The 23,713-nt window shown below is 40.3% G+C and overlaps 1 protein-coding gene across 1 annotated transcript in view; it reads left to right on the top strand.

Annotated features, from left to right (window-relative positions):
* Positions 1-23,394, top strand: part of LOC122807604 (collagen alpha-1(I) chain-like) — a 128,012-nt gene extending 104,618 nt beyond the window's left edge. The window contains exon 3 of the mRNA XM_044078514.1: positions 23,358-23,394. Within this exon, the coding sequence (XP_043934449.1) occupies positions 23,358-23,394 (37 nt within the window). The remainder of the gene's footprint in view (positions 1-23,357) is intronic.
* Positions 23,395-23,713: the final 319 nt, after the last annotated feature.

The following is a 23,713-nucleotide window of genomic DNA, read 5'->3' as shown; positions in this document are numbered from 1 at the left end:
GTATTTTTTGGTATCTAGGTTTATCCTATAATCTGATTTGTGATTTGTCTATTATTTATTGCTTGAGTCTATGTTCTGATGCTGTAAGCTTCTCATTTACTAAATTGACTTCATTTAATAATGACTTCATAGTTTCATAGGTTCATAGGTAGGTACTAGGCTATTGGCCCTAGGGCCTATACAAGCCTAGCCAAAAAGATATCCTGGCTTTCGCCACCCAAGAAAATTATTTTCCTGTGCCCCTGTCAAGCAGAACCACAGAAGTGATTCCCAGGGTGGATTTCCTATTACCCATCCAATCATCAAGATTTTTCTTGAAGATTGCTAATGAGGAGCTCTGTTTGACATAGATAGGTAGTCTGTTCCAGAGTATGGGAAGTCTCTGGGACAGGAATCTATCTCTCCAGCATGTTCTGTTTATTGTGGTGACAAGGTTTAGGTCCCTAGCACGTGTACCTCAGAGGGATTGGGATTTCTTTAAGTGGAGCATGTCCAACACCTCTGGGTTTGACATAGCTTTGTTTGTTAGACAGACATCGCCTCTGAGTAGGTGATAATGCGACGGAGTAAAGCTGGAGTTTTTTGAGTCAGTCTGCGTAAGTCATCTGTTTGAGGCCAGTAAACCTCTGTGAGGTATTTATGCGGCCTTTTCAATTGTTGCAGATGTCTTGTGAGATACATACCAAAAGGGGTCTAATGAGTGATGAGTAGAGGGGAACAATGACCTCTTTTTTTTCTGGATGAGAAACCTTTTGTAATGAGGTGTGCCACATGGAAGGATTTCCTGACCACTGTGGCTATGTGATTATCAAAGGAGAGACTACTGTCCACCTGTGTCCCAAGGTCTCTTATCACACTTTCAGTGTTAAGTAGATTACCGCCTATGTGGTAGTTCATGGGTATAGAGTTTTACCAAAGAGGATGACAATGCACTTTTTGGCATTGAGCTTGAGACCATGGCTTTGACACCAGGCATCTGTCTCAGTGAGGCCCTTTTGTAGAATGTCCACATCATTAGGAGTTTCAATTATGGCTCCTAGTTTGCAGTCATCTGTGAATTTAGTTAGCCAAAGACATTCTGTGTTAGCCTGCACTTCAGAGAAGTAGCTACCAAACAGGAGAGGACCCAGGACTGAACCCTGTGGTACTCCACTAGTCACTGGTCTGGTCTGATTTGGAGTCTGCTACTTTCACAGTGTGGGTTCTGTCAGTAAGCCAGTTGGCAACCCATGTTGTGACATAGGGATTTATACCTAGTTTAGTGAGTTTATCTATAATTCCAGAGTGGGGGATGGTGTCGAACGCCTTGGCGAGATCTAGATAGGCTGTGTGAACCACTTTACCCTCATCTATGGCTTTGGTGACTGCTTCAAAGAAGTCTATCAGGTTTAGGAGACATGATCTGCCTTTTACAAACCCGAACTGTGTGGGGTCCAGAGTTTGGAGATCTCCAATGTCTTTGTTTATGAGTTCCATGATGATAAGTTCCATGGCCTTGCAGACCGGGCTCATCAGGCTAATGAGGCGGTAGTTTCCAGGGTCTGTTGTGGCCCTCCCTTTGTGAGTGGGATAACCATCGTGGTGTGCCATTCAATGGGCACAAAGCCTGAGGTGAGGCTATGATTGAATATGGTACTTAGGTGGGGTGCCAGTTCATTCTGGAGTTCATGTAGAAGGCAGCCTGGGATGTTGTCAGGTCCCATGGATGCTGTGTTCTTGGCTTTGGAGAGTGATGTTTTTACCTGTGCAGCCGTGATTACAGGAAATTTGCATTCTTTCAGTATAAAGATGGGCCCTTTAGGGGGTGAGAGGGGGTAAATTAGCACTGAAACTATTTGCCAGGATGTTGGCAATATCAGTTGGTTCTGTATATTTAGTGTCATTGTGCTGTAACTCAGAGCAGATCTGAGTGTTGCCATTAAGATTCTTGACATAGCTATAGAATGCTTTGTGGTTGTCTTTAGAATCAGTGGCAATTTTGTTTTCATAACTAGCTTTGGAGGATTTTATGAGGGATCTCAGCTTTTTACTGAGGCTGACCAGGGAGGCCCTCCAATCATTGGATTTTACTCTTTTTTTTGCAACAGTTTCTTTCTTCTGTTGTAGAGTTTGTTTATGGCAGAAGACCACCAGATTGGCTTCCTTTTTTGGAGGATAGCATCTTGGTTCTGTTAGGGATATCATGATCCATGCACTCGTGTAAGTGCTTATAAAGTGCATTTGTGTAGGATTCAGCAGTCGTACCTCTATTGTCCATCTGCATGAGTGTCGTGAAGATTGCCACTTCTGTCTTAAGAAGCATGAAGTTGGCTTTGGAGAAATTTTTTACAGTTGTTTTCCTAATGGGGGTGGGAGCGGGATGTGGATGTCTAGGATGACCAATGAGGAGCTGACCTCTGCTGTGGAACACTGGTCACCCATGTTGGTGTTGACCAGGTCTAGGATATTGCTGCCCCTGGTGGGGGTGTGGATAAGTTGATCCAAGGTATTGGAATTTATGATTTCCAGGAAACGTTGAGCAAAAGAGTTGGTACATGAGTAGTTTTCCAAGTTAATGGTGGGGTAGTTGAAATCACCCATTATTAGGGTGTTGGGTTGTACCTTAATATTTTCCAGTGTATCAAGAAAAGAGGAGTGGGAATCCTGGGGCATGGTGGGGGGTCTGTAGCAAGCTACAATCTGGATTGCGTTTTTTCCCAGAGTTAGTTGAACTTCGATAATCTCGGATGCATTATGCTGAGCAACTAGCTTGGAGATGTGGATATCCTTAATGAATATGGACATGCCTCCACCTTTAGTTTTTCGGTCTGGGTTTGGTGGCCGAAAGGTGTGGTATGAATTATAGCCTGGTAATGCAGGGGTGCTCTTTGGAGCTTTGAGCCACGTCTCTGTCACTGCATAGATGTTGATGTTCTCCATTTTAAGGAGTGCCTCGAGTGAGTGCATTTTGAGGTTTAAACCTCTAGCATTGAGTAGCATTACTCTCAGATTTTGCTTGCTTGTACCTGTTACGGTGGTGAATTTGTCATTTGAATTTTGCCTAAAAAAGGCACTATAGGGGTGGCAAGAGCCTTTGCCAGTATGCGGAATCCCAAGGGCGACAGGTGCAGGCCATGTCTGGCAAAGCAGCGTGGTCTGTAGATCATGTCATCCCAGGCAGACATATACTGGATTCCCTTAGAATGACACTAGAAGCTTAACCAATTATTAAAGTCAATCATTTTGTCCTTGTACTGTGGTATCATTCTGGGTGATGGCAGGATGCTACTCAGGGCTAGGGTCATACCTGCCTGGGCTACAAGATCAGAGAGCTTCTCCATGTCTCTTTTCATGTAGTCCAGGGAGGTATGTCTCAGGTCATTCACACCAAAATGGACAATGACAGAGTCATATTTGTACTTGTTGTGGAGTGACCTGAGTGCGTGCGTGCATTATGTGGAGGCTCCTGGCACCCGACAGGCAGCTGACAGTAACTTTCTCCTTGTTTAGCCTGGTGAGTGGAACATCAATGTCCTGACTATAGAGTCACCTATGACTAGAGTGTTGGGTACGTTATGCCTTATGGCCTGTAGGTGAGTGGTGCACTGAGTATGTGGGCTATATGTCATTTGGGTTGTGTTGGGGGGTGGAGGTTGCTTGCATTTCTGCTTTGGAAGTCTCTGTTGTTTGAGCAGATTTTTACTGAGAGCCTCTGTAAATGTAGGTGCGTGTTTTGTGCTTTTGTGTGTGTGCTTTGGTGGTGTAGGTTTTGAGGGATTATGTGTTGAGTGTGGTGCAGTGCAAGTGTTTACCTTCTCCTCTTGACTGTCTAGTCCAGTCTTCGGTGAAGAGAGCTTTGCTTCCAGTTTGGCTGCATAAGTGCATCTCTCACAGGTCATAGTGTTGGGTGGTAGGAGGAGAGGGTTGTCTGTGTACATGAGGCAATTGCTGCATTGTCCCAAGATGCCCAGATTCATCAGGTAGACAGGAGAAAACACCAGGAGCTGACCTTTAGACATGCCTGGATAGGTGCTTATTTATTAAGTACTAATAATTGTTTTCCTCTAGACAAGTGTGGAAAGTTGAGTGATGCAGTAATTTGTAGCTTATTTAGTGCTTACGAGTTCTGAACAAGTACTGAGCTTAAAGAAACAGATTTGAGTGCTAAAACTAAAAAGCTGGCTAGTTGCAAGGGAAAATTTGAAGAGCAGACTTTATGGCGCCAGAAATAGTATAACCCTAGTTAAGTGTGTGTGTGTGTGGGGGGGGGGGGGCTGGCTCAGAAGATCACAAGCAGTCCTGGACACAGTAAATCTGTATCTGGACAAGACCTGCCACAAGAAAGGGGGGAAGCAAGCTTAGAATTTTTTTTTTCAGTAAAGTGGAAATGGAGAAAGCTGGAACAGAAGTTAATTCAAGGTTAAGAATCTGAGTGGGTTGGCCTTCACAAATGTGAACACTAGTGAGGGTGGGTGGGAAAAAGTACAGTTCCTAACTGTAGCCACTAAATGAAAGTTTTAAACAGATCAAGGAGCAAGCAGACTCTAGAGAATGCTTTTAACTGTAAACAGACAATTATATTAATGCACACTATTACAGTTCCTAGCTGTAGAACACAGAAACCTCAAAAATCAGAAATGCACAGAAAAGCTCAGATAGAGCACTCACAAACAGAAAATACAACTTTCAGTATGAAAAAGCAGTTTTACAGTTAAGTAATTCAGTAATCATGCAATTAGAGTAATGAAACAGTATCTAGCAATGAAAAATACAGTTAAAACAGTATAAAACAGTACATAAATGCAGTGAAACAATAAAAAAAGCTGTTTAACAGTACAAAATGTAGTAGATCAACTGTATAGCACAATTATAAGCGTTTCAGAAGTGCAGTTCAGTGAAATAAGTGTAAGGAATAACTTATCCTGCTCTTGGAATCTTAAGGAATTTCCATTAGTTTCAGTAATGAAATACAATCCACAGCCTGATCAATACAAGCCCAACCTTTTCAAGACACAGGGTTTATATACCAGTAAGGATGGAAGAGTTAGAAGATCAAATTACTACTCAGCCCCTGCTATTACCCAATCACTCGTACTACAGAAAGTCAGGAGGCCTTGTTACTCTCAATAATAAAGAAGACAGACTATCAGCAGAAAATGGCTGCTAGAAACACAGGAAACTCAAACAAAACTACCAGGCCTAGACAACAGGCTTCTATCAAGATTATGCCACCTGAGCAGAACACAGAAACCACACTTTAAAAGCATAAAAAGAACACTCACAATGAGAAAATACAAGTCTCAGTATGAAAAAGCAGTTTACAATTTAGTAGTTAAATAAAAATGCAATTATAGTAATGCACACTATTACAGTTCTTAGCTGTAGCCACTAAATGAAAGTTTTAAACAGATCAAGGAGCAAGCAGACTCTAGAGAATGCTTAACTGTAAACAGACAATTATAGTAATGCACACTATTACAGTTCCTAGGTGTAGAACACAGAAACCTCAAAAAATTAAAAATGCACAGAAAAGTTCGGATAGAGCACTCACAAACAGAAAATACAACTCTCAGTATGAAAAAGCAGTTTACAGTTAAGTAATTCAGTAAACATGCAATTAGAGTAATGAAACGGTATCTAGCAATGAAAAATAATACAGTTAGAACAGTATAAAACAGTACATAAATGCAGTGAAACAATAAAAAAAGCTTTTTAACAGTGCAAAATGTAGTAGATCAACTGTATAGCACAATTATAAGCGTTTCAGAAGTGCAGTTCCATGAAATAAGTGAAATTATAGTATTAATTACTGTTTTTTTCTTACTTAAATACTTAACAAGGGTCAACGTATTATCACAGTTGCTTGGAGCAGCCTGCTTCTTTTGTCTGTGGCACTCAAGTACAAGTTTCTAAGCAAAATCGGTTATCTTCTATTTCTACTGTAAAACTACCTGAGATTTTCCAAAGCACCTCATGAATTTCTGCAATGAAAGTGAGGCTTAACCTTAACATCCTGTACCCACCTACCTATAATTCACAACTGTATTCATTTGCAGGTTCAGTGATTTTTCCTTCCAGTGTTATGGTATTTTTTTTCTTTTCTTCTCAATGTCTCCTTCTCTCTCTCTCACTCCAACTCTCTGTCTCCTCCTTCAACATGTCCTTAACTCAACTTGTCACCATGTTGCAGGGATTTACTTTATTAAGTCAAACACCAACTCCTTATGTTTTGCATACTCACTGAAAATTGCATGAGTCACACTGTTTTTTTTTTTTTTTTTTTTTTTTTTGCACAGGCAATTCCCCTGCACCCCCAAAAACATAGGGACAAGCCCCTATATCCCCAGTCTACAAATATACTGCCTTCAGGGGCACCCAAACTTAGAGAAAGCATATTTATAGAAACAGTCTCTCAGTTCTGACATGGGGCACTGGAAAACACAGATAAGTGTTAAGCTGTGAGCAGATGACCCACACAGCTGAGTGTAAGTGAAAAACAAGCTCACTGTCTCTGCTATTATTCTATTTTGTTAGTGAAGAATTTAACTCAGGACCTAAGTAACTATTTGCTTTCAAATGTGGTTTTCTCATTGCAACTGTAAACTCTGTAATGATAAGATGTAAGCCAAACCTGGATCCCACATCATAAATCTACCATATAGAAATCACAGCACCCTGGTTAAGATGGTATGACATCATACTCACAAATACTTTATTCAAGCATCATGCACTTCAGTCCCAAAGACCGGGAGAGAAGATTAATGCTCGTAGCCTTTTTTGCTGTCAAATCTATCCCTTGCCAATTCACTAAAGTCACATGAGCTTCATCTAAGTTTGAACTAGTCTACAAGGTTTGTGAATGACTTATAACTGCTGGTGTTACTCTACAAATTGGTCTTGTGTGTGTGTGTGTGTGTGTGTGTGTGTGTGTGTGTGTGTGTGTGTGTGTGTGTATATATATATATATATATATATATATATATATATATATATATATATATATACACACACATTTCTCCAGTCCACCAGTGAAGCTGTGTGCCCTCCTAAAAAGATCCCGCCCCATTTAACAAAGTGCAGTTCTGTTATTGGGGGTGACTTATTCTTCATTATTTAGTCTAGTCTAGTAAACAACTGCATTTATCTTTATGACTGCCTTGCCTGACTCAATCAGTCAACATACCTTGTGTCAATTAAACATTCCATAATTGATTGGATCTTAGCTAATTATCCAGAAAGGTTTATTGTACCATGCATTGAAGAACCATAGCTCAGTGGCCATTGGTTACCTGTCACTTTTTGACTAAATACTTAAACTAGTGAAGATAATGTCATTAGAAACAAATCCTTTAAGTACAAAGAATAAGTGACTTTACTCACTTAATCAGCATCCATTGGATGGCCTTATCGCAACTCTGAACACCTTGAAACACCTGTAACAATGTATCACTGTGCTTCTTAAATATGCCGACTCCATATCTATATGTACACATTAAAGAGCCTAAACTGTTCAGGGCAAATTGTTGACCGCTAATGACTATAACAATTCACCAAGAGATTTTCCAAAAGAGCAAATGCAAATCATCACAGGAGCAGTCCTCCTGGCACGTATATTGCATTGTTAGGAACGGGTGGTGCTGCGGTAGCGTTGTCGCCTCACAGTAAGATGCTGTTCGGTTCGACTATCAGCTAGAGCGTCTCCTGCGTGGAGACATGCGTGAATGGGCATTCCTTCGTTGAATGTTGTGCATCAGGGCTGGCAACTCGGTACGTAAAAATCAACTGTCAATCATTAGCGGACCGGAGTTCCGCTGTGGCGACCCCTAACTGGGAAAAGCCGAAAGACACAACAAGGAACCAGTGTAAAGAGTTTACCAGAAATGTAAAAACTTCCTTTCTCAGTTTCTACTCAATGATTACTGAATGTTCTGGCGTGAGGTTAACAGTCTCACAGGTTGAGTCCAATGGTCTCCTCCTCCTCTTCCAGTCTCTCTAGAAATAAATAATTAAAGAGTTTGTGACACACAGAAAATATGGAATGCATTTGCCAAACATATTAAATAGCTATCAAACTTCATACATCTAACCTGCAGCAGAAGTAAGTCTTGAGTCTGACATTATTATGTTTTAAAATTTTTACATTAATTATATTTAATCAGCCAAAAGGTTAATCATGTAATTTACAAGTATTTTTAACTACAACCAGTCCAGATATGACACTTATTTGACAAATTCCTTATAGCATGTATCACACTTATTCAACATATCTTAATCTTTGACAATGTTTTAGACTTTTTATGATCCCTCCCTTTCTCAACACTGACCCTACGAATTTCTTTGGGTCTTACAGTCCATCTCCCTGCTCTCCCACATATCCAAAAATCTCAAAAATGTATCTTCTTCATTACTAAAACAATGCATTGAAGACTGTCTTTTTCTTCTATAAACAGTATGGCATTAGAAAGGGCTGTAGAATTTCTATTGATCTGCTAAGTTTCATGGACAAGATTTACTGGTATATGGATCTTGGTTTACTTAAAAGGATTAATGTAACATTGTAACTAATAGGGTACCACATGGATCAGTGGTGAGCCCTTTCTGAATGTAACATTGTAACTAGTGGGGTACCACAGGGATCAGTGCTGGACCCTTTCTGAATGTAACATTGTAATTAATGGGGTACCACAGGGATCAGTACTGGACCCTTTCTGAATGTGACATTGTAATTAGTGGGGTACCACAGGGATCAGTGCAGGCCCCTTTCTGAATGCAACATTCTAACTAGTGAGGTGCCACAGGGATCACTGCTGTGCTTCTCTGAATGTAACACTGCAACTAGTGGGTACCACAGGGATCTGTACTGAGCTCTCTATGAATGCACCACTGTAATTAGTGGGGTACCACAGGGATCAGTGCTAGGTCCTCTCCTGTATGGCATTTATTTTCGCACATATCCAGTCCTAAATTCCAGAAGTGTGGTTGAACAAGCTTGCCGATTACTGCGAGCTGGGCAAGTGTGGTTGAACAAGCTTGCCGATTACTGCGAGCTGGGCACTGTTATCTTCTCATCCACTGATACCAATCAGCTACAGAAAAGGTGAGCATATGCACATGCACTGTGCTCTGAAAATGGTCTCACGTTAAAGGCGAAAAAGTGCAGAGTGGGAGCATTCTGCAGAAAAGTTGCCTGATATGTTAAACAAAATGATGAATTACTTCCTGGTCCAGATTTCCTAATGTAAGTATAAATGCTTTACTAGTATGCTTATAATTTAGTGCAAGTTTCATTTCACATCACCCTTTCTTTTCCCTAATTTCTTTATTGTTATGGAAGTATCCTCAAATCTAGTTTTATTATTTAATGTAGGCAGCCTAGCAAAGATTTTCCAATGTAGTTTCCTTTTTTTTTTTTTTGTAATATAGTTTTGAATTTTTAAACACTGTCAGACAAGTTTATTCGACTCCCTGTGGGTTATTTTCATTAAAGGAATTCTACTATTTATAACAAACTGAATCTTATTGTAAGATAGCCTCAAATAGCCTTCCATGTTGTCTCCATCCATAGTTTTTCTTTAATCCTGTTGCTTAAGATTCTTATTAATATCCATGCAGTTTGTCTTCTAATACGTTTTGAGAAACCCAAATGATCAATAACCACTTCTTTGTCTTGTACAAAGTTGGCAGCTTTCATAGCAGGTTTAAGACTACAAGCTATTAGCAAGCATCGTCCTGTAGTCCTGTGTTTGATATCCTTATTTTCTGTTCCTAGCTCTCTGATTCTAAGCAAGTCATTTAGGAACATAAGAATAACAGTATACCTGTCAACTATCCAGGTTTTCTCACAATGTCCACATTCTGGGTCATATTTTTGGTCTCTTTCTCGTAAAAGTTGAGGTTGCAAAATCTGAAGGTAATGCTACTCAATGCTAGAAGTCTAAACCTCAAAATGCACTCTCTCAAGGCACTCCTAAAAATGGAGAACATCGATATCTGTGCAATAACTGAGACCTGGTTCAAGGCTCCATAGAGCACCCCTGCAATACCAGGCTACAACTCTTACCACACTTTTCGGCCACCAAACCAGGACCGAAAAACTAAAGGTGGAGGAGTGTCAATATTCGCCAAGGATATTCACACCACCAGGCTAGCTGCCCAACACAATGCATCTGAAATTCTCCAGGTGCAACTAACACTAGGTAAGACTGCAATCCAAATTGTAGCTTGCTACAGATCCCCTACTATACCCCAAGATTCTCACTACACCTTTCTAAACATACTGGAAAATATTAAGATAGCACCAAACACCCTAATACTGGGTGATTTTAACTACCCTGCCATTAACTGGGAAAACTACTCATGTACCAATAACTTTGCCCAACGGTTCTTGGAATTCATAAATTCCAACGCCCTGGATCAACTAATCCATAGTCCCACCAGGGGCTAGAATATCCTAGACCTGGTCATTACCAACATGGGAAATCGATGCTCCACACCTATGGTCACCCCCATTGTTAGTCAGGTCTGACCATAAGCTAATCACCCTTAACATCCACATCCCACCCCCACCCCCCAGTAAGGAAACCTCCATAAAAAACTTCTCCAAAGCCAACTTCATGCTACTCAAGTCAGAAGTGACAAACTTCATGACACCTATGCAGACGGGAACTGAAAGTTCAACTGCTGAATCCTACACAAAGGCACTGTACGAACACATCCACTCATGCATGAATCGTGCCATCCCAAATAGAACCAAGATGCTCTCATCCAAAAAAAGGAAGTCAATCTGGTGGTCCCCTGCCATAAACAAACTTTACAACAAAAGGAAGAAACTGTTGCAGAAAAGAGGAAAATCCCAGGATGCAAAAAACTCCCTTACCAGCCTCAGTAAGAAACTGAGATCCCTCATAAAATCCTCCAAAGCTAGTTACGAAAATAAAATTGCCAAAGAGTCTAAAGACAACCACAAGGCATTCTATAACTATGTCAAGAATCTAAATGGCAATGCTCAGATCTGCTCTGAGCTAAAACATAATGGCATTAAATATACTGATCCCAAGGATATTGCCAACATCCTGGCAGATCGATTCTGTGCCAACTTCACCCCCCTCTCACCCCCTAAATGGCCCATCTCAATACCGGAAGATTGCCAAATTTGGGTAATAACGGCCACACAGGTAAAAAACGCACTCTCCAAAGGTAAGAATACAGCATCCATGGGACCAGATGACATCCCGGGCTGTGTACTACATGAACTACAATATGAACTGGCACCTCACCTAGATGTCATGTTTAATCATAGCCTCACCTCAGGTTTCATGCCCACTGAGTGGCACAGAGCTACAGTTATCCCACTCCACAAGGGGGGATCCACCTTGGATCCTGGAAACTACCATCCCATCAGTCTGACAAGCCTTATCTGCAATTCCATGGAGTGTATTATCATGGAACTTATAAAGAAAAACATTGGCAACCTTCAAACACTGGACCCCACCCAGTTTGGGTTCGTGAAGGGACGATCTTGTCTCCTGAACCTAATTGACTTCTTCAAATCAGTCTCCAGAGCCATGGACAAGGGTAAGGTGGTCCACACAGCCTATCTAGACCTTGCCAAGGCCTTTGACACCATCCCCCACTCTGGAACCATAGATAAACTTACTAAGCTGGGCATTAATACCTACGTCACCCAATGGGTTGCTAACTGGCTTACTGATAGAACCCACACTGTAAAAGTAGCTGACTCCAAATCCAGCTCCAGACAAGTGACAAGTGGAGTACCTCAGGTTTCAGTCCTGGGACCGCTCTTGTTTGGCATCTACTTCTCTGAAGTACAGGCTAACAATAAGGGACTCTGACTAACAAAGTTCGCAGATGACTGCAAACTGGGAGCCATTATCGAATCCCCAAATGATGTGGATACTCTACAAAAGGGCCTTACAGAAACAGATGCTTGGTGCCAGAGCCATGGGCTCAAGCTCAATGCCAAGAAATGTATAGTTATCCCCTTTGGGAAAAAAACATGTATCTGTGAATTACCATATAGGTGACAGTACACTAAACACCGAAAGTGTGATAAGAGACTTAGGGACACAGGTGGACAGTGGTCTCACCTTCGATAACCACATTGCCACAACAGTCAGGAAATCCTTCTATGTGGCACACCTCATCACTAAGGGCTTTTCATCCAGAAAAAAGGAGGTCAATGTCCCACTGTACTCATCCCTCATTAGACCCATTATAAAATACAACGCCCCGTTTGCTATGTACCTCTCAAGACATCTGCAACAACTGGAAAGGCCGCAGAAATACCTCACTAAAAGAATCACAGGCCTAAAGCAGATGCCCTATGCTGACCGCCTTAAAAAACTCCAGCTATACTCTGTCGCATATCATCTACTCAGAGGCGATCTCTGCTTAACATACAAGGCCATGTCAAACCCAGAGCTGTTGGACATGCTACACTTAAAGAAATCCCAATTCCTCAGAGCCACATGCTCCAGGGATCTAAACCTTGTCATCACAATAAACAAAACATGCTGGAGGGATAGGTTCCTTACCCAGAGACTCCCCAGACTCTGGAACAGATTGCCCATACATGTCAAGCAGAGTGTGTCTTTGGCCCTCTTCAAAAGGAACCTTGATGATTGGATGGGAGAAAGGAAATTCACCCCAGGGATCACGTCAGTCGCCCTGCTAGACAGGGGTCCAGGGAAGTAAATAGTGTGGGAAGAAATAGCCAGGGAATTGTTATGGCTAGGCTTGTATAGGCCCTAGGGCTGATAGCCTAGTACCAACCTATGAATCTATGAATCTATTTTCTGGCAAATCACTGAGGGTTAAAGTCACTAAATAATGACATGCATTTGGGTTTCAGACTTCATACCCCTTAGAAAATGCATGCTAACACAAATCCTCTTATTCTAGCAACTTTATAACAGCAATATTTAAAATCTGTTCCAATATTTGGACCTTTGCCCCCATTATTTTAGGCTTTGTCCAGATTTCCTATGCTGAGTTTGAGAGATACATGCAAGGGATCACAAAGGCAATAAGATGCTAGCCATATATACCTTCAAATAGACACCTAATAGTTCACTCCTTCCTTTTCAAGCACTTAATAGTCCTTAACTCCCAAATAAGGAGGACTGTACATGATAATCTTTGTGTAATTTTTTTTCTACCCATCCAGTCATCACACCTAGCTTCTAAGGCAGTCAAAGTAGTACTTTTTCCATACACTGATAATATGCTGAGTTAGGAGCCTGTCCCTGCAGCAATTTGCATTTATTTGCTAGTGTAGAATGATGCTCATTATGATAATGCAGACAGTGGGACAAGTTAACAGCTTCATATATCTGCAAGGCGACATTGATGAAATCACTGAAAAGGGAAAGCTAAAACCAGATGTCCTGCAGCCAATTGTTGCAGATTGTCAGGGGCAGTGTGTGGCAGAAGAATGCCAATGAAGCTAAAAAGTGACGTATACAGAACAACAGTCCAAACACTACTACTGTGTAGCACAGAAAACTGAGCCGGGAAGGCTGAACAAATGAGGAAACTTAAGATGATGAGAAGTGCCAGACATGGCTTGTAAGATACCCACCGTGGGACAGACAAAGAAATGGCAGCATCACTGTTGAAGTCAAAGATGCCCAGTGGCAGGCAAGGTCAAGGAGAACAGACTGGAATTTTTCTGTTACATGTGCAGGAAAGCAGAAGGTGATTGGATAAAGAAGTAGATGTGAGAAGGATATGAAGAAGGAAGAGCAGGCAAGGACATCCAGCTAAGAGATGCATGGATTGCATGAGAGAAGACCTGCGACAGTTGGACACAGCTCAAGGGACGTGGCAAAAGTTAACATGGCACCTCCACACCATGGTAAAATGGAAAAAGATGACTATGTTCAGGTTTTTGTCATCTCGACTGGCCAGCGTAAAGATTCTTATTTACAAAGCACCTGTTTGAACACTTCTGCAGTATAATCCTGCCTTATACACTTATGTCAAAGAAAGTATCCTCAGGCTGGAATGCCTTCAGAGAGAGAAGTTTTGAAGAAGATCATGGGTCTAGTCAAGTAAAAGTTATACTGAATCACAGGCTATTGTAAACTTATCTTTGCTGTAGTACAGACTCATTAGGAGATATATGATTAAGGTCTTTAAAAGCACACATAATGAAGTAGTCCACAGTTTGTGGAGATTGATGTTCACCATTCAGAGTTTTGATACTAAGAATAATAATAGGATGATAACGACGCATAATTGCCAGTCCAAGATGAAACATATATGTTTCAGAAATATGGTAGCACATTTTTGGAATTCTTTACTTATAAAGTGAGATCTTCTAATTAATAATCTGAGCTCAAAAAATGCATTCTAGTTTTGATAGCTCAGAATTCTGGCTATTAAATGTATTTACAGAACTCCTAGAAGATGTCATCTGTGGCTGAGAGCCTGCCACGTACCAGACATTGAATGCCAAACACTGAATTAACTTACTTATTCTTCATCCATGTAAGTCTGCTACTATGTTATTTGGCAAATACCATAGCCCGATGCATGATGACCAGCTTGGAATTAAGGAACCAGCAGGCACGTTAATATCCCAAGGGCACACATATTTAAACTGCACACCGATATTATCATTATGAAAATGATAACAGAGCTTAAAGTGGGCTAACAACATGATGGAGAGGGCTGAAGTCCAGACTATGACACAGCTGACCTGGGCTGAACTAACAAACCAGGTCATAGAGAAGCTGGTCAGGGAGAGAATAAAGAATGGAAAGTTGGAACCTGCTCAGTCCTGTAGTATGATGTACATGGGGTAGTCCAGCTGTAGTATGATGAACATGGGGCAGTCCAGCTGTAGTATGATGGACATGCAGTAGTCCAGATGTAGTATGATGGACATGCGGTAGTCCAGCTGTAGTATGATGTACATGGGGTAGTCCAGACATTATGGTGTATCCCTAGTGAAGACTGCTGATCATGGCAGGTACTTTGTCTTCAAGGGAGGGTCAGGGTAACTGAAAGGGTACCTCTTGTGAAAGTAGAGGGCATTATTTCTGCATATTCCCAATTCCACTCTGACTTATGACATAGCAAGTCTGTTCAAGATAAGTGGCTACTGCTTAAAACAAAAGCCACCAGTTCTCCAGAAAGAAGACAGTACCACTCCCATTGTTTTCCTAGCTAGGAGTGTCAGAGGTGCAAACATGAACAAATGCAATACAGGTTTAAACTGCCCACATTTCTGTGACAGATGCATTGGGTTAGTTGTGTGACAGGCCATTCCAACAGAACATTGCCTAGCACTTCTATAGTTTACTGAGACATTCCATCCTGCATTTCTATTACCTGGGATCTTTTCTCTGCAACAGAAACAACATGCACCTCAAAGCTATGTATGTTTTTGGCATGTAGCAGTCTGTCTCATGCATGCTGGTTGGATTCACACATGTACTGACTTACCTACTAGTATGTTATCAGTATGTATTCACAGGTTCCACTGGGAAAGGATCTAGCACTGCATCTCTACATATCCCTGATGTCAGCAAGTCTGCAGAGGCTGGTAATAATGGCATTGCACATATCACACAGTCTGAGGGCACAAAGACACTGTCAGCAATGTTAACAAGTGAGGGAGCATTCTCCACTCCCACAGCTGACAGGACTGTGTAGGCCAAAGATGGATCACTCACATCACCTGTTTTTACTAAAGGATGTTGTGTCCATGTGATCCCACATATTACACTCAATCAGTGCCAATGTGCCAGCATCTGAGAGCTACACTACCACTGGGGTACACACACATGTTGTTGAGGAAAGTGATATTACTAGCTGTCAGCACCATGACACTCAGTTATTCTGTAATGTGGGAGTTACCGCAGTCATCAACTAGCAGATGTGCAGGGCTGTGATGAAGGCACAGATGTAATGAGACTGTGTCACAGCTGCCTGGCGTACTGCATGGCCTGTGAGAAAACCTTCATAGCCTTCATGAAGACCTGCAACCATTGCTTGGAAAATGGACAACAGCAGACTATGTGACAGCTGTTAATGTGCCCTGCAACTGTTTGCAGCTGGCTGCCACAGCCACTGTAGGGGACAGTCACATACTGTAGATGTGCATGGCCACTTTACAACTGTTTACAGCTGGCTGCCACAGCCACTGTAGGGGACAGTCACACACTGTAGATGTGCATGGCCACTTTACAACTGTTTACAGCTGGCTGCCACAGCCAATGTAGGGGACAGTCACATACTGTAGATGTGCACGGCCACTTTACACAGATGGATAGCTCATCTGTGGCCTGCATCACTAACCATGAATATTTACACAAATGTTACCAATACTCATTTGGTTCTCCTTTTGTCTTCATCCCTGACAATGGACTCTGTGGATAGTCATGTAAGCGTGGCTGGCACTCATCTGACACCATCTGACACCACTGTGGGCACTTTGCACTGGACATCTTACTCAGGGTCCTGCAGTCCAACATTAGCCCAATCCCTTGTAGATACCCTCCAAATGACATGTACTATTGCCCAACAATGGCACAGTGGCAGGACTCTAAAAAATGCCTGATGATGTGTCTGTGCTATGTGGTGCTGTCAATGACCTCTGCCACTTTTTGGAGGGCTGTGGATGGAGGTCATCAGCCATGGCTGTAATGCATGAGGCATCATCTGTGACTCTCAGCCGTGAACACACATTGCTCTGCTACCAATGTCCAAAGGACTGGACATTCTTGGCATTTAAAGCTGGCAGTGTGTGTAAGGCAGACAACCCCATGGACAATTCTCTCACATAAACCCTGCCATAGTTTGTGCATGGACTGGATGTGAGAATCATGCAACATGTTCATATGCTGTACATGCACATTGTAGACAGTATCCTGCACACTGCACACTACCTGATAGTTGTTGGCATAGAAGCCATTTCACTTCATATACCAAACATCACCTTGATGCTATTGTGGGTGTAGGCAATGGCCCACAGGACCTAGGGGAAATGGACTATGATATAGAATGGGAACTTAATAAACTCCTACATATGCATCAATATCACATCTAGGAAATGGCGCAGGATTTGCTAGGCTAATAGCTGCAAAACTATTATGTCCCCAGTTAGATACTGAGAAGTCTCTGTAGTAAAAACGGTCAATACTATGCTACACAAACCTTCATGTCTGCTGAGAAAGGTATTCCATGAATTCCCTTTGATATTATGTGATGATAGCACCAGTCAACATGATCCACTGTGGCATCACTGTCCAGACAGTAGTAATCGATTCTGTCCAGTAATGGGGCTGATGTTTTTTCAGCTACTGACAGATTCTTCTGTGATGTGGATGGCAGTGGCATAAAACATAATGAACAGTGGCTTACAAAGTTGTCACTAACTCACGCTGACTAACACAGACACAACTTGTAGCATCTTAGCAGGAGTGAAATGGTGTTCACTAAGAAATGATAGTGAACAGATTAGCTAATCACAGTGCATCACCAGACAAATTGTATACGTTTCCAAATCACGCCACCATGTTTGGTTACATCGTTTGCATAAGCTGCAGCTCCCTCTTCATGCAGACATTTATGCTTTTTTCCACTTAGCACAATTGCATTATGCATGTCTCTGAATCTCCCTCCCCTTGTGAGTCATCATTCATTACACTATTTCACGTAATGCTATGAACCAATCATTTCTGATCCCCCATGTTATTCTTATATTGTACAATGACATATGTATTGTAATCTTTAAATATAATGTTTTTACAACATTTCTTCAGGCTGTGCACACATTTTTTACTTTTGGTAGTAAGAGGATTCATATAATACATCTGTGATTTAATAATATGGTAATATACATCTGTTGGGCATATACAGGCTGTAAAAGAATGAACAGTCATCTGCACATCTTTGTGAAAAAATACTCATCTAAAGTTTTATACAGAACATCTAACTATAAAGTACTTTGTTATTATACTCACTAATAAACCTTAAGTGATCAGTATTGCTATTAACATATTGTTAAAATTCATATAAGTTTTTATCAGAAACATGATTAATGTATTTTACCTGACTAAAAATAAACAATTAAGTATAATGTAGTAAGCCAACCTTCCAGCTTAAGATTTTGACAGTAACAGGATGCTTTGTCTTCATACTGATGAAGACAGATCACCATGTCTGTTCTCTTCTGTGAGACTGCAGTGTGATTAATATGCATTTAGTTCTTTGTAATCCATTATATAGCACAGCTGTGGCATATTTACATTCTCAGCCGACTTTCATGAACTACTAAGAACATTCTGTTGGACGCGTTATGTTACTTATTACTGACACAGGCCAACGGATTGTAAGTGTAAACTGCAGTAAGTGAATACATCTCATCTAATTCAAACTTTGACTGCTTCATACCCTCCTGCACTCCTATGTCTTGGTCCCTTTCAGAAACCTTATTACTGAAAAGGATAAAAAAAGCCCAAACTAGAAATTAATGTGTTCACAGCTTCATTTGATGGCAAATGGGGAGAAAGTATATTCCTGCTTTATGGATAGCAGAAACACAAATATGATGATTAGTAATGTGCATTTCTTTAGTATTATGAAAAAGAAAACTGAGTTGGACTACAATGTAAATTTTTAGCCACGGTATGTAGTGTATTACATGGCTGATTCCTAAGTGGTTTATTTGCTGTGTTTTGTTGACTAGATAGGTGTTTCTGGGTGCATGGTTGGTACTATGGGATAAGGTGTGTTATTTTCAGCACCATTCATACAGTCCCGGATAGTTCGTCCTGTATAGGTGATGCTCAGACATGGAATGACTGTTGTAAAATATCACACTTTGACTGGCAGGATACAGATTTAGCCAGTGGACATATGGTGCCATTGGAATTTTTATAATATAAGTGACTACACTACATTGTCAAGTACAGGACAATAGGATCACTGTTTCAAAAGGCATGCTGTGAGCAGAAATGATGAACATGAGCAGCTTCTGCCTTATGGTAAGCCTTCCCAATTCATAGATCACCCTGAAACTGAGGTTCATAGGTTCATGGATGTGTACTAGGCTAATGGCTCTGGAGCCTTTACAAGCCTAGTCCATAGGATTACCCTGGCATAATGCTACCCGACCTTAGTTCCCAGTGCCTCTGTGGAGTATAGCCACTGGAGTGATACCCGGGTGAATTTTCTATTTCCTATCCACTCATCAAGATTTCGCTTGAAGAGGGCAGTGAAGCACTTTGCTTGACATGTATGAGAAGTCCATTCCATAGCATGGGCAGTCTCTAGGTTATGAGCCTGTCCCTCCAGCTTGTTCTGTTGGTTGTGGTAATGAGGTTGAGGTCTCTGGAGGATGTGGTGCGGAGGGATTGGAACTTCTTTAGATGTAGCATTTCTAACAGGGCTGGGTCAGACATGGATTTGTAAGTCAAGCAGAGATCACCTCTCAGTAGGCAATGTGAGACAGTGACTAGTACGGGGTTTTTGAGTCTGTCCATATAGGACAAATATTTAAGGCCTAAAATCCTCTTTGTGAGGTACTTTTGCAGCCTCTCTAGTTGTTGCAGGTTTCTAGTGAGGTACATGCCAAATGGGGCATTGTACTCGATGATTGGCCTAATGAGGGAAGAGTAGAGAGAGACAATTACCTCTTTCTTCCTGGATGCAAAACCCTTAGTAATGAGATAAGCCACATAGAAGGACTTTCTGGCCACAGTGACAATGTGGTGGTCAAAAGAGAGGTTGCTGTTAACCTGTGTTCCCAGATCTCTTATGACACATTCTGTGTTCAGTGGACTACCATCGATGTGGTAATTCGTGGGAACTGTTTTTTTTTCCCAAAGGGGATGACGACACATTTTTTCGCATAGATCTTAAGGTCATGGTTCTGACACCAGTCGTTTGTCTCAGTGAGGCCTTCCTGTAGGATGTCAACATCACTTGGGAGTTAATTATGGCTCCCAACTTGCAATCATCTGCAAACTTTGTCAGCCACAGCCCCTTCATGTTGGCCTGGACTTCAGAAAAGTATATACCAAACAGGAGAGGACCCAGGATCAAACCCTGTGGGACTCCACTTGTGACTGGTGGGCAGTCTGACTTGGAATCAGCTACTTTTACACTGTGGGTTCTATCTGTGAGCCAGTTTGCAACCCACCTAGTGATACAGGGGTTGATGCCTGGCTTAGTGAGATTTTCTATGATTCCTGAGTGGGGAATGGTATCAAAGGCCTTGGCCAGACCAAGGTATACTGTATGAACCAAAAAAGATCACACTAAGAATGTATGAACCACCTTGCCTTCATCCACAGCTCTGGTGACTGACTCAAAGAAGTCGACTTGGTTGAGCAGGCATGATCTACCCTTCACAAATCCAACTGTGTGGGATCCAGAGTTTGGAGATTCCCTATATCCTTGTTTATTAGGTCGATGATGATGCGTTCCATTGCTTTGCATATCAGACTCATCAGGCTAAAGGGGCAATACTTCCCAGGGTCTGTATTTGCTCCTCCTTTGTGGAGAGGGATGACTTTAGCACTGCACCATTCGGTAGGGGCAAAGCCTGAGGTGAGGCTCTGACTGAACAGGGCACACAGGTGAGGTGGTAGTTCACTCTGTAGTTCATGTAGAACACAGCCAGAGATATTGTCAGGTCCCATGGAAGCTGTATTCTTGGCCTTGGACAGTGCTGTTTTAACCTGTGCAGCAGTAATACTGGGTGCCTGGTAATCTACTGGTATTGTGATTGGTCCTTTGTTGGGGGAGAGAGGGGTAAAGTTGGCATTGAATCTGTCGGCTCGGTATAGGAGGTAAAAAACAAACAGTCACAAAGTGAACCAATGATAAAGTGCAACCAACAGCATAAGCATAGAAGTCCAAAAAACAAAAGAAGGTTCCACAGTGTTGCACCAATGTACTTTTAATAAAAAAACAAAGCCTTCAGACATAAGTCCTTCTTCAGTGTTAATAAAATTCCTATACAAATAACATATCCTTTATACATAAAAATCAATAATCATGACACAGCCTAGCTATCATAAATAAAACTTAATCAAACCATTAAGAACAGCAATTAATCAACTTTTTCACTGAAGGTTCTTAAAAGAATATACAATGTCCTATTCAGTGATTCATAAGAGTATATGTATTACTACCAGATGAACTAAAACAGACATATACAATAAATTCACTTACATATATATGTAAAGATAAATGTACATATAAAACATATGCATATATCCATATAAGTAAATTTCTTTATCCAAAAAGAATAAATATATTGTATAACTTATACTTTATATAGTATAGAGGCATACAAAAAACTGAGCATTAGTAGTAATTCTCATTGATGTAAATAAATTCTAATATATAATATGCCATATAAAAAATATGTATGCATAACATGTAAATATATACATTGCTCAATCACCTTATTTGTTGTTTCTTCTTCAAAATGGGTTTAATAGTAATTTGCTTATTTAGACCAGGATGTTTGTCAGATTGTAAACGAGCAATCCATTCATATTCTCTATTATCTAGTCTATTTACTAAATCCCCACGCCTAATAGTAGCAGTCAAAATGCCTATTACACTAAAAGAAAATAAATGTGATACATCCATCTCTGGTATATGTTGGGCTAGAGAATTTGTTAAAACTTTCCTTCTAATCTCTGATTTATGTTTGGTTATCCTATCTCTCAACCTCCTGGTTGATTTACCAACATAAAAACATGAACATTGCTGACACAAAGCTAAATACACCATGTAATGAGTATTACATGTGGCTGTACAGTATATATCAAATCTCTTACCACTAGTGGGATGTATAAACTCAGTAGTTGTAATTATATTAACACAACATGCACAGTTGTTGCAAGTCTAAGTCCCTTTCTTATTATATTGTACATGTTCTGTTCTATTTAAGTCAAAGTATTTATAGCAAAGGTGTTTTTTTTTATGCTACTGCAATTTCTATAAGTAAAATATGGCTTATCTGGGATCCATTTCCCATAGCCTGGTAAGGCCTTCAAAATATACCAACTGTTTCTAATGACTTGTTCTATATTTCTACTTGTTCTGCTATAAGTCATTAGGTATCTTAAATTATTATCAGATCTTGGTTGCGTAGATGTAACACTATCCTGCTCAGTAAAATAGTGCTTTGCTTTCCCTTGTCTCATAGATAAAACTTCATTTTTAACCATCTCCAATTCATCTATGTTATATCCTCTTTCCAAAAATTCATTTGTCATATCTTGCATCTGTTCAAGATAGATAACATCTTGGGTGCTTAGCCTACTGATACGTAAATATTGTCCTTTAGGTATGCCCTTAAATAGATGCATAGCATGCATACTTGTCTTATGCAAATATTTATTAGCTTGTGTGTCTTTCTTATAAATACTAGTGTCTATTCCAGATTCTTTTTTTTGACAGGGTGACATCCAAAAAAATAATACTTGTTGCTGAATAATTCATTTCAAATTTCAAAAAGTCATTCACATTGTTCAAATAGGAATGAAAACTTAATAATTCAGCAGTTGTACCATGCCATGTCAAAAAATATCATCCACAAAGCATTTGTAGAATAATATTTTATATGCATCCTTATTTTTCTGACCAAACACATTTATTTCTTCTCATTTACTTAATGTTAAATTTGCATATGTATTAGCAACTGCTGTCCCCATGGCTATACCAGAGATCTGTTGGTATAGCTGTTTGTTAAATACAAATATATTATTCTGCAGATCTAAGTCAAGAAGCTCACACATTGTTTCTATATGTCTGGCAGAAAGATGTCCATCTCCCAAAAGTATCTGTCTAATTTTTTCTATTCCATATTCATTTGGGATCACAGTAAACAAGGATTTTCTATCCAATGTCACTAGAAGAAAGTCTTTTTCTAAATTTATATTATGCCATTCATGAAACTATGTGAGAAAATCTCCTGTATCCTTAATATAGCTAGGGACCGTAACCAAATAACCTTTCAGATGTTTATCAAGATACACAGATAGGGGCTCAGTGGCCCATCCTCGACCTGATACAGTTGGTCTCATAGGTGGTTTATCCCTTGACTTTTGTACCTTAGGAAGACCATACATAATTGGTATGGTGGGACATGGCACAGTAAAGAAATTAAATGTGTCAATATCAATATCACCTGATAATTGTAGATTGTAAATGGCCATATTAATTTTAGTAATCATTTCAGTAACATTTTTGTCTATTATCAATTTAAATGTCACTCTGTCAGATACTAGATCATCCATAGCTTTTAGGTAATCAGTTGTATTCATAAGCACTATCCTGCCACCTTTATCAGCTTCTTTAATAATCAAGTTCTTATGGTTTTGTAGCTGTTTAAGTGCGGCAGTCGCTTCTCTAGTTAAATGAAATGTTTTTTGTAGTGATTGTGATCATATAGTTCCCTAATTTGTTTCTCACATATATAATTAAATACAATGATAATTGGATCACTACAATGTATAAATGTACTACTCCTCCTGCATTCACTAGTCATACTAGAACCCAAGCCTTTGTAAATATTTTTCAAATTTAAATTATGCATAAACAACTTTTAATCAGTCATTGCATTTACCACATTGTCTGTACACATAGGAATGAATTTGAGACCCTTTGAAAGCAATGGAAATTCAGTTTCATTTAAATGCTAATCAGACAAATTTATCACAAGATTTCTTCTTACCAAATC

This window comes from Protopterus annectens, chromosome 7.part1 (genome assembly GCF_019279795.1).
Source record: "Protopterus annectens isolate FY-2018-M chromosome 7.part1, PAN1.0, whole genome shotgun sequence".
NCBI classification, from domain to species: Eukaryota; Metazoa; Chordata; order Ceratodontiformes; family Protopteridae; genus Protopterus; species Protopterus annectens.
Note: the sequence above shows the minus strand (reverse complement) of the source record. Positions and strands in the feature narration are given on the sequence as shown.